This window comes from Neolamprologus brichardi, chromosome 3 (assembly GCF_056152115.1).
Source record: "Neolamprologus brichardi isolate AB-2024 chromosome 3, ASM5615211v1, whole genome shotgun sequence".
Classification (NCBI taxonomy): domain Eukaryota; kingdom Metazoa; phylum Chordata; class Actinopteri; order Cichliformes; family Cichlidae; genus Neolamprologus; species Neolamprologus brichardi.
The window spans coordinates 4858055-4870307 of record NC_142106.1 but is presented as its reverse complement, the minus strand read 5'-3'; the positions used below and the strand labels follow the sequence as shown (position 1 = coordinate 4870307).

At 43.2% G+C, this 12253-nt stretch overlaps 1 protein-coding gene across 1 annotated transcript; it reads right to left on the bottom strand.

Annotated features, from left to right (window-relative positions):
* Positions 1–4289: 4289 nt before the first annotated feature.
* Positions 4290–6040, bottom strand: LOC148103221 (nuclear factor 7, brain-like). The gene has a single exon (XM_087839072.1). It carries the CDS (start codon positions 6034–6036, stop codon positions 4651–4653), a length of 1386 nt encoding a protein of 461 aa, XP_087695198.1. The 5' UTR covers positions 6037–6040; the 3' UTR covers positions 4290–4650.
* Between the last annotated feature and the right edge of the window lie 6213 nt (positions 6041–12253).

Sequence of the window (12253 nt, the reverse complement as noted above, 5' to 3'; positions counted from 1 at the left end):
AGTGCCATGGAAGATCCGCCCGACGTCAGGGGTGAGCCATGGCTTCCAGCGGAGTTCCTCCTCCAGCTGGGCAAAGGCTGCTCGGCGTCGCTGCTGAAGTTCAATGTCTGCTGGGTCCATAGTATGTTAGCGATCTTCTGTCAGGTTGCGCTGTGTGCAGGCAGGAATGGTGGACCCAAAGTGCAGACTCCGGAGACAGAAAGTAACTCAAAACAGCTTTAATTGCTAAACTCAAAAAACTAATAAAACTGAGTAGCCAAAACAAACTTAAACGGACAGACAGAACACACAGCAAAATGAGGATAGATCGCGACACAGACACAGAGAAACACAAGGCTTAAATACACAGAGGGAGCAATCAGGGAATGAGTAACAGGAGGGAAACACAGCTGGGGCAAATCAGGCCTAACGAGACAAAGGAAGCACAACCAGACGCATTTACATGAGACACGGACTTTCAAAGTAAAACAGGAAACATAACACAGACTGAACTTACAGACACAGACAGGCACTACAGAGGGAACAGAGACGTGGGACCAGGGCAGACATAGACACTGACTGGACACAGGGATATAGCCAACAGGGGAGACAGCAACTAAGGATAACACAGAGACATAAACCAAAAGACAGAACTCTAACAAAGAAACCAAAGACTAGAAATTATAAATAATATAATAAACTCAAAAGCCCTGGGTCAACGACCCAGGCATCCTAACAGTATTTTTATCAAACTTATTTTTTACAATGTAGTTTATAAGAGATTTACGTCATTAGCTTATAACTGAGACTAAGTTGAAGTTAAAAGACAAAAAATACAAAAAATAATAAATAAATATGTTCTATCCATCCATTTGCTTCCTCTTACCCTCTTCAGGGTAGCAGAGGTTGCTGGAGCCTATCCCAGCTGTCACAGGGTGAAAGGCGTGGTACACCCTGGACAGGTCGCCAGTCTGTTCCTAACACACAGAGACAACCATTCATACTCACATTCACTCCTACATTCACGCCTATGGGCAATGTGGATTGATCAATTAACGTATAAGTGCAAGTCTTTGGACTGTGGGAGGAAGCCAGAGTACCAGATGGGGAGAACATGCAAAGTGTTTTCGTAGACAGTCAGTCATAAAGTGCTGTACACAGTGACACATGATACACAGTAATATGAGATTGAATGCAGCCTGTCCTGTACAGATGTGTTGATATGTTCTGATTTAATGGCGGATTTCTCCACATGCAGGACAAAGAAATTACTGCTTCTGTAACAAAAAATTGAACCACATATTTGTTTTGAATTTGAATATTTAATCTAACCTTTCTGTTGCGTTCGGGTGAAATAATTACAACTTAAATACTATTTTTTACATCTGATTGTCTCAAGGCCTTATGATATCCTCCCCACTATGCACTTAAACATATAAAAGTGATGATCACCTCTTTTTGAGTGTTTTAATCAACTGTCACGGGGTTTGGGCAGGTAAGGGCAGCAGAGAATGGAGCTGATAATCCACGAAAGCACAGAAATCCAGGGCAGAAATGTGAGTCATTTTCCCAGGAGATAACAGGTTTTTTTATGGTAAAAAATATTTTGTACTTGTAAATCAAATGCGTAGTTGTGAACTTTTTTAACCTTGCAAACCAAAATATCTGAAAGTTTTATGTTTGTGCATCTATAGATAAAAAAAAGTTACATTTTGTTTCTTAAGGCCTGATTAAATATACAAAGCAAAACCCTACGTGTAAAACTCCGCACTCAAGTTGCCTGGCTGTGTGTGAGTTTCAACTTTTATTTTTTCTTCCTTTCAGCTGATTTGTCATGTCAATCCCAAATTTAAAACTCCAAAAACAAGATGCAGGCACATCTAGTACACGCAGAGCTGCCACACAAAGAAACGACAGAGCATAGAGCGTAGCAAGCACTACAAATTTTGGATCCTCAGCTCTTAGTTAGCGGTGAGCGCAGTGCATGCTACGTCCACTGTGAAAGGGCCTTTATCCTGTGTAGTGTGACTCACAGCAATGGTCCCGGGTCAGCCCTGACTTTGTGTTAAACTAACCCTAAAGTAATAATGGTATTTCTAACCACTGATAAACCACAACTTCAACAGCTTTCAAAAGTTAGGGACCTAGCTGGTATTAGCCATATTGTTATTATAAAGATCCTCCAGCTTCAAACTGTATTACCCTTCCAGGACTCGAAGCTCAGTAAAGCACCCCTCCAACAGCCAAACCCATATGTTCTCTGATTGGATTGTTAAATTTGTGGGGGGGAGAGATTCTGACCCGCATGTATTTGCATACATTATAGAGGCCATTAGTGCTGGCCAGGCTGCCATCTTTCACTCTTCCCATCTTTTAATGGCTGCTTCAATCTCAGCTTGACCCTCTAAACCGCAGGCAAGTAATCATTTTTACTACATCTGGTGAAGTTGTGGTAAAATGTCTGTGAAGGTTCTCAGTTGTCCAGGTCATCGTAGTCAAAGGAGTTTGCAAAGAAAAGCATCTGGACTTCTTCTGGTCCTGAAGTTACCTGAAGACGTTTCACCTCTCATCCAAGAAGCTTCTTCAGTTCTAAGGTCAAATGGTGGGGAGTACCAGATTTAAACCTAGTGGGAGTATCCCCCCACAGAGGGACAATAGGACCCCCTGATGATCCTCTAATCGCCTGAGCCAAGGTGTGAAACTGGGTGTGGGTCCCAATCAGCCAGGGTTTTGGGTGAGCTCATTGTGAAACCTGGCCCCACCTTATAATGCGAATTCCTGAGGTCAGATGGCCCAGGATGTGAGTGGGCGTTAAGGCGTCTGGGGAGGGAACTCAAAACTGGATTATAGATGGCAGACAGTTGGTGTCGTAACCACCGCCTCTGTTCAAAGATGGTCGCTGACAGTGGACATAGATGGCTTCTTTCACTCCTCTTTCAAACCATCTGTCCTCTCTGTCCAAAATGTGAACATTGACATCCTCGAAAGAGTGACCTTTATCCTTAAGATGCAGATGGACAGCTGAGTCTTGTCCTGTGGAGGTGGCTCTTCTGTGTTGTGCCATGCGCTTGTGAAGTGGCTGTTTGGTCTCTCCAATGTAGAGGTCTGGGCATTCCTCGCTGCACTGTACAGCATACACCACATTGTTAAGTCTGTGTTTTGGAGTTTTTTCTTTCGGGTGAACCAGTTTTTGTCTGAGTGTGTTGCTGGGTCTGAAGTACACCGGGATGTCGTGCTTGGATAAAACCCTCCTGAGTTTTTCTGATACACCGGCTACATAGGGGATGACAATGTTGTTGCGTCTGTCCTTCTTATCCTCCCTCACTGGTGTCTGATCTTCTTTTCTGTGCCTCTTTGCTGACTTTAAGAACGCCCATTTAGGATAGCCGCACGTTTTGAGTGCTTCCTTTACATGTGTGTGTTCCTTCGTTTTTCCTTCAAGCTTAGAGGGAACATGTTCTGCCCGGTGGTGTAGGGTCCTAATTACTCCAAGTTTGTGTTCCAGAGGGTGATGGGAGTCAAAGAGGAGGTACTGGTCCGTGTGTGTGGGCTTCCGGTAAACTTTGATGTTGAGGTTGCCATTCTCTTCAATGTGCACAGCGCAGTCCAGGAAAGGCAAACAGTTATCCTTTGTGTCTTCCCTGGTGAACTTGATGTTCTTAACCACAGCGTTAATGTGTGCACTGAAGGATTCAACTTCTTGTGTCTTGATTTTGACCCAGGTGTCGTCTACATATCTGTACCAGTGGCTGGGTACTCTTCCTTTGAAAGAGCCAAGAGCCTTCCTTTCCTCTTCCTCCATGTAAAGGTTGGCTACAATAGGTGACACAGGGGAGCCCATGGCACAGCCATGTTTTTGTCTAATACTACTACTACTACTACTACTACTACTACTACTACTAATAATAATAATAATAATAATAATAATAATTATTATTATTATTATTATTATTATTATTATTATTATTATTATTATATAAATGAAACAAATCGACAAACAGCAGCATTTTTTGGCTCATCACACATGTTCATTATATTCTGATGATCCTGGATGGAGACAAACTACAGATAAGTGTGTTCAGCCCAACTAGTTGATCTCATTACAGCAGTTTGATGTTTCCCTTTGAATCCCCCTGAAGATACTGGCAGTGAAGCACGTACATAATACTCCAGCCTTTCAACTCTGAGCTTATTTAGTTCTATTAATACACTGAAATCTCATTTGTGTCATGAAGAAAGTCTTTAATCAAACAGAATTCAAAGATCAGAAACATTTCATATATGGAGTTAAACATGAATCACTGTTTCAACAATAGATTTATTGTTGTCATAAACAGACAAGAAGACAACAACAAACTGCTCCTCCCATTCAACACATGTCAGTCCATATCCCAGCAAACTAAATCATCTCCATTTACACATCAAATAGAAACATGAATCACTTGTAATGATTAGAAACTTGATAGAATTTCAAATCTAGTTTGGGGAGTCATTCAGTGAGAAACAGTGAAATGATTTTCCATGTGAAAAGGTGGACAGCAGAAACAGAAAGAAACAGTGAGAACTAAAAGAGAAACAAAGAGCTTTGGAACAACGAGGCAGCAGGAGGACAGCTGCAGTTTAACAGCTTCAATTCACTGACAGGAAACAACATTAGAAATATCATCATCCTCAACTCATCTGCTGCACTGACACTGACACCTTCAACGGACACACCTTCACTTTACCAACAGTGTTAATGAATGGAAACATCCTGTGAGTGAAAGTGTGTGTGAAGGTGTGTATGTGTGTGTTAGTATCAGGATCAGAGAACGACAGCTTTCCTCTGTTCCAGTCCAGATTCACTCTGATCCTCTGGAGATTCTTCTGTACTGAGAGATCGGATTCTGCTGATGGTGAGTGTGCTGAGTATTTACCTTTATTGAACCATATTACCCATAATCCAGGCTCTATCCGTCCCTTCCTCTGCACAGACTCTGCTAACACACCCAGTCCCCACCATGTACTGTCTTCAAAATCAACATCCCAGCTGTGAGTCCCTGAGTTAAAGCCCTCAGAGCCCAGGACAGAGATGTAACAATCAATCCTCTCTGGATTATCAGGAAGCTGCTGCCTCTCTCCTCCTCGTCTCACACTGGTCAGATCTTCAGACAGGATGAAGTCTGGGTTTGCAGTGTTTGGGTCCAGAATGAGAGGAGTGTAGGAGACCATGTCCTTCATGTTGTTCCAGATGTTGAAGGTCAGGTTGCCCAGGTGTTTGGCCTGGTCTATCAGAGCTCCTGAGGGCAGCTGTGGATCATCCAGCAGGGGGCAGCGCTGGACTCTTTCCACTGCAGCCTTGTAGTTGTGCAGGAATGAGACGTCCTCAGCTCTCAGCTCCTCCTCTGTGGCTCTGACTGTGTCTGAAAGAGCTGCTATCTCTCTGCTCAAAGCCTCCATCTTCTCCTTCATCATCCCACTCTTCTGCTCCTCTTCCTCCCTCAGTGCAGCCAGCCTGGCCTCCTCTTCCTCTGCTAGAAACTGCTGAAGCTTCTTAAACTGCTCCTTAATCTGCCTCTCTGTGTGTCGGGCCTGGACCTTAATGTGTTCTGCTGTTTGATCAAACTTCACTTGAACTTCTTCACAAACCTTTAACTTCTTCTTTAAGGGCTCCAGAGTTTCCTGAAGTTCCTTCTTGTGTTGTTGTGCAGCTTCATCGATGGGTCTGAATCTGTGATTGGTGTGTTTTTCTGAGTCTCTGCAGACGACACACACTGGCTGCTGATGGTCCAGACAGAAGAGTTTGAGTTTCTCAGAGTGCAGACTGCAGAGAGCCTCTGAAGCTCTCTGATCTCTCTCCTGTAAGAACGACTCACACAGGTTCTTTAAAGCTCGGTTTAAAGGTGGATCATACACTGATATTTTATTACAAACTGGACACTCACATATCTGTTTTTTTCTCCACCATCTCTTCAGACAGTCTTTACAGAAGCTGTGGCTACATGACAGAATAACAGGATCTCTGAAGACCTCCTGACAGACCGGACAGCAGAGATCCTCCTCTGATCTGGAAGCCATTGAGTCTGTGAGTGAAGCTGAAAACAGCAGACAGGAAGTACAGTCAGTCCTGGCTCCCCTCCCTCCTCTACCACCTTCACTGAAACTTCCTTTGAGTCGTGTTTTTGCTCAAACTCACATTCAGTGTGTGGAGCGTCAGCAGCTTGAAGCAGCAGTGTTGGAGTTTTCCACTTTTCTCTCCTGTAGCTGGACTCACTCAGAGGAAGCTGCTAGTTTGGTCTGAGCTCAGTCTGATCGTCTCTGCGTCTCTCTTTACTGAGGACGAAGAACTTCCTGTTTCCTGGTTCGTAGCATTTCAGTGACATAAAAGCCGGAACTTTATTCACTTCATTCAGAGTGTGACAGAGTGCAGATGTTTATTGCAGATCAGAAACAAAACCTTTTTTTAAGCGTAGAAAATAAACTGTGACTCCAAGGGCGTATATTTGGTTTTGGCATTGGTGGGGACGGATGATTCAACCACAGAACCCTGCCCTTTTTCTTTTCTTCCCCCCTTTTCGTCTTTGCTTCTTGATAAAAAAAAAAAAAAAAAAGGAGAAATATACTTGCCTACATATGCTATTCTACATGCTTTTAAACCATTTAAAATTACAATTCAGTTTTATATGTGAAATATATAATGTTAAATTACTAACTAAGTATTTTAGGCTTTAGTTTACTTCAGCCATATTCCATATAAATCAGGTATCATACAACAATAAAAAATAGCTTCAAATAGAGTCATGACAATAAAAGAATATGACTTTAAGGACTTAACAACATTAGTTCAGTTATACTACACCAACATCTCTGATACATTAGCACTAAGGGAACACTGAATGACCTGGTGGGTTTTGTCCATAAAACTACTCATCTAAGATTACCACAAAGTAAAAGATCTCTCAGCAAAATTATGCAACGTTTTAGGCACTATTGCCCCGATCAAATCAATGAGTTGGGATTTTTTATTCTCAACATGAACTACTGTAACAGCAACAAACATGGACTACTGGTGCCCCACACAACAACTCAATGTCCACTATGTGAAGGAGTCAAACACATGCCTTCTTCTCTTGTTAACTGAGATAAACTGCTGGCATACTGGTTTTACATCTATACTGTCCAGTCTGTCCTGGTGGACATACAGCAGCATTGTTTAATCTCATTTGTGTCATTGTTGACCTTAGCCATGTTTTTAGTCTTCTGAGAGCACTGAAGATTCTTTTAAATTCAAATTCAAATTTTATTTGTCACATACACAGTCATACACAGTACGATATGCAGTGAAATGCTTACACAACTGCTCGTGACCTAAAGAAAAAAAGAAAAGGTTATGAATAAGATAGGAAATAAATATGAAAATTAAAAAAGGGTAAATTTAACTAGGAAGGAATAAAATAAAATAAAATAAAATAAAATATATAAATTAAAGTTGAAAATAAAATAACTGTACAACAAAATACACAATACACAGTATAGAAATATATAAGAATGTATGAAGAAATATAAATATAAATTTATATATACACAATAACAGCAGCTGTACAAGTATTAACTGGGAATGAAGAATATAATGTCCAGTGTTGTGCAATCCACATTTGTAAGTGTCTTGTGCAGTGCAAATATGCTTAAAGTGATTTAAGTGATGAAGTGAAAACAATGTCCAAAATGTCCAGTGTGTGTGTAAGAACCATATGTGTGGGTCAGTACTGTGTGGTTGTGTGATTGAGAGACCGTATTGCCTGCGGGAAGAAGCTCCTCCTCAGTCTCTCTGTGTTGGTCTTCAGGGAGCGGAATCGCTTTCCTGACCTCAACAGAGAGAACAGTCTGTTGTTGGGATGGCTGAGGTCCTTCACGATCTTCCTGGCCTTGGTCCAGCACCGCCTGCTGTAGATTGAGTGCAGGTCAGGGAGCTCGGAGCGGATGGTGCGCTCAGCTGATCGCACAACCCTCTGTAGAGCTCGTCTGTCCTGCATGGTGCTGTTCCCGAACCAGGTTGAGATGTTTCCCGTCAGGATGCTCTCTATGGTGCAGGAGTAAAAGTTCCTGAGCACCTTGGAGGGCAGTTGGAAGTCTCTCAAGCGTCTGAGGTGGCAGAGACGCTGTCGGGCCTTTTTTAGTACATGCATTTTATCCTCAGATTAAAATTATTATTCTGTGCTTGATGTGCCTCACCTTTGGCCCTGGCTCTTCCCCTCTGACTGCACTAGGGCATATTGCTACCTGATAAAATAACACATTGATTCGTGCCATATAAAAAGTGAGACATGTCAATTCAGATTCTTTGTCAAATATACACTAATGAATCAATTTACATCAGCAGCCTGACAGTTGTCATGATAATAAATACTAGTTAATCTATAGCACCAAATCATAAGCCAGTCACCTGTGACCTCGCCTCTTCACCTCTGTCCGAGCTACAACATGGCAGAGCTGCCTCTGTCACCTGATAAATAGGACATACATGACAATAAGAATAAAATGTGGAGCTGCTTCAGTGTTTCTGTCACTTTGTGCAGATCTTGACTCATCAGTAATGTTTGTAGGGTGAGTGCATTTTTAAAACAATTTGTGCAAACTGCACTACAAGGTGGATATTTGCAAAATCATGACTACCTCATGACATTTTGTCTCAAAAATGAACCCTATGAATATGTCAGTACAATTAGGATGAAATTATTGTGTCACCAACATTTTAACGTTAGACATATAATTTTAACAGCCTCTGTAAACTAATATCCTGGCTGCTCGAGGTTGCCGTTTTCTCTGACAGTTTCAATCAAAATTAGAAACGCTACTCTAAGACTGAGAACTAATAGTGCTGCCTGTTGTGCAGTTAGTTTCGAAAACTCCCTGAAAAGCACAGCCAATGACATTGGCCATATTTGTCACATGACGTAGGACTCCAGTAGAGAATGTAATTTAACTTTTTTTTTCTTTTTTTTTTTTCTTTTGCCTGTCCCGTTTGGCTCTTTTGCCATCAGAATTATTGTCTAAAGGCGAAGAAAGATGCCCAACGGATTTTCTTTACCAAATTGACCATCCCAGCGTCCATTTGATTCACCTTTTATTGTTTATTTTATTTTCATTTGCTGAATACGGGACAGACTTGACTGGGGGAAATAAAAGGGAGAAAGAAAGAGGGAAAGAAAAACAGTTGAGAAGAGGGACTGGGGAGAAGGGCAAAAAACAAAAACCAACAGAATAAGCAGAAAAGAAAAAAAAAAGAAAAAAGAAAAATATACATATATCGATCACCTGGATCACCTGTTGAGAAAGAAAAAAGAAAACAAGCAGAAGAAAACGAGAGTAATAGAATAAACAACATCACAATGATATATGGGAATATGACAGTAAACACTAAATATTAAACATTATTGTGCAGCACGTACAGCGCACAGTGTGCTTTGAGGTAGGAGCCAAAAAGGGTGTAGTTCGTGTGTGTGATCACCCGTGTGTACACCTGTGAGCATGGACGTGCTTGTTTTTTTAAAAGGTTCCTTCATGTAATGATCTGCTAGAGGGTGTGGGGGGCCACTGCCCCGTCCACCAGGGCATGAAGCAGGTATGGAGGAGATCAAAACTCCAGACATCCAGAGGCTCCCAGAACACAAGAGACCAAGGAAGACCAGCAGAGGGGCAGCCGTGCCACTGTTCCAGAAAGAGCTGAGGAGAGTCCCAGATGAGGGGTCACCCAGCAGCCACGGAGCAGAAGCCAGGGGGGGTTGCAGTGACGTGCCCGTGAGCTCCGCCGGCAGCCAGCTGTGCCAGAGTGACCGAGTCCCACACCAAGAGGCCGGGGGCACCCCACCTCAGAAGTGGCCCGAGCGAGCCCCAGGCTCCAGGCCCCGATAAGCAGCCACCAAGGAGTGAGCCGGTGTGTACCCGGACGCCCATCCCCGGACACAAAGAACCACCAACGCACCGATGTCTGAGGGAGTCCGCCCCCGGCAGGGGAAGTGGTGGGGGGAGATAGGCCTCCATACCTTGGAGGGCCTGAGATGTCCCCAGAGAGGTGGCGTCTGATACCCAAGCTGACATATAGACACAGACATACAGGCACACACAGATACAAACATCCATTCCCACCCTCATGCTCTCATATGCAATTACTCAACACTCACCCAACGTGGAGACAGACATAAAGAGACACTGTACACACAATCACACTCCCCAAGCGTACTCTACGAACCGGGTCTAGGTACCTTTGCCCCTGGAGGGGGGAACTGCACCCAGACCCAGGTGGTGTTACCCTTTTTCCCTGCGGTGGGGAGAAGCAGACCGCCCCGACTCCGCAGCAGCAGGGAGGCCCCACATTCCGGACCCCAGTCGGACGGCCAACTCCTCCTCCTCCCCCCCCCCTCCGCTCCAGCAGGCCGCAGAGAACGGGGGTGAGAGAAGACTCCTAACCTCCCTCCACCCGCTCATTGTAGTGTTGATGTATGTGTGTTCTAGGGTGCATTTAAAACCCAGGAGGGCATGGAGCTACCTGCCAGAGAGCAGCAGGTAAGCACATAGCCCCTCCTGATAGCCCTCAATGTCTACATGTATTTAAAATTGAGAGGTGGGCAACGACGCCAGGGGTGAGGGTGAATCAAATAGACCATTACGGCAAGGCTGGGATGGTCAACTTGGTAAAGTAAATCCGTTGGGCATCTTTCTTTGCCTTTAGACAATAATTCTGTTGGCAAACGGGACAGGCAAAAATATGACTCAAACCACTGAAGTGTGTCATAATAAGCAACATGCAGTGACACATGATACACAGGAATATGAGTGTGAATACTGCCTGTCATGTACAGATGTGCTCATGTGGTCTGGTTTAACAGCAGATTTCTCTACATGCAGAGAAGTTCCTGCCTCTTTCACACAAGCAGTGGACAAATATATATTTTTGGAATATTTCACCTTTAAAGTATGATGTGAGCCATGTGCTGATATCATTGCTTCTGTCCAATCATCAGTGCCCTTCGATCTCTGATGAATAGTAGGATGTTCTAGCTTTACAGAGGGCTTTTTATAGAGCAACATACTCTTTTTCCAGGCTAAATGAAGATCTTCTGCATTACTGAGAAATTGTCAGCTTATGAATGATCTGCTTTAAGGTTTGTGAGTTATACCAGGGAGTCAAATTCCTATGATTTAAGGTGTTCTCCTTTAGAGGAGCCACAGTATCCAGAGCTGTACACAATGAGGATGAAACTGTCATGGTTCAGGGTCAACTGACTCAGTATTTTGAGTTGTTTATAGTGTTGGGTCTTCAGTGTGTCAGCCTGTCATTCCCCCTGTGTTAAAGTCTCCCTCTCCTTTGTTTATCCCAGTTATGTCTTTGTGTCTTGTCTCCATTTTCTGTCCTCCTTGCGTTTCATTCCTTTTTTCCCCAGCCCGTCACGTGTGATGGGAAATTCTACTTAGCCCTCACATTTAGATTTATGTGGTTAGAATTTCACTGTATGTTTTTTGTGTAACCTTTTCATGCTTAGATGAAGTATGTGTGTGTGTGTCAGTATGACCTCGTGAAATAAAAAACAGCTTAGCTAGGCCTAACAATGTTTCACTTTGTTATCTGCTAACCACTTTTCTCAAAAGGATGAAACTCAGAGCCAGCGCCAGGTGCCGGCCTGGGAAAAGATAGTGGGAGTCTTCTCTGTTCAGCAACAGCGTGGGTTGGACAAAAGACTGTTGTAACTGAAAGATACACAGAGTTTGTGCGATGTTATAAAAGGTGTGCTGCGATGCCCCATGGTCAGAGTGCTAATAACTTGATGTGTGTATCCCTTTTCCTGTGCACAGTAATAAATAGCTTGACCAAAGCTCTTTCCGTGTTGCAGACTATTTATAAAAATTCCACAACATATGTCTCTCTCCGTTTCTCTCTCGTGTGTCCTCACTCCCTCTTGTGTCTGCCTTTTCTCAACCCCTGTGTCAAGCTCCTGTTGTCACAGTCCATGTTTCACCATGTTCCTGTTTTATTTTGACAGTCTTGTGTTTCTTGTGCAGTGTGTTTAGTTTTACTTCTCCTGTGGCGCTTTGTTCATTTGTCTCAGCTGTGTTTCTACTTCAATCATCACACTCGTATCTGTTTATTGTGTAAGCTGTCATTCATTCATTTGTCAGCAGGTATTACATACAGATACACATTACATACAGAATTTCCCAGAGGAACCCACCCGAGGGATTTATAAAGTCACTATCAGCCAATCACATGGCAGCAACTCAGTCATTTAAACATGGAGAT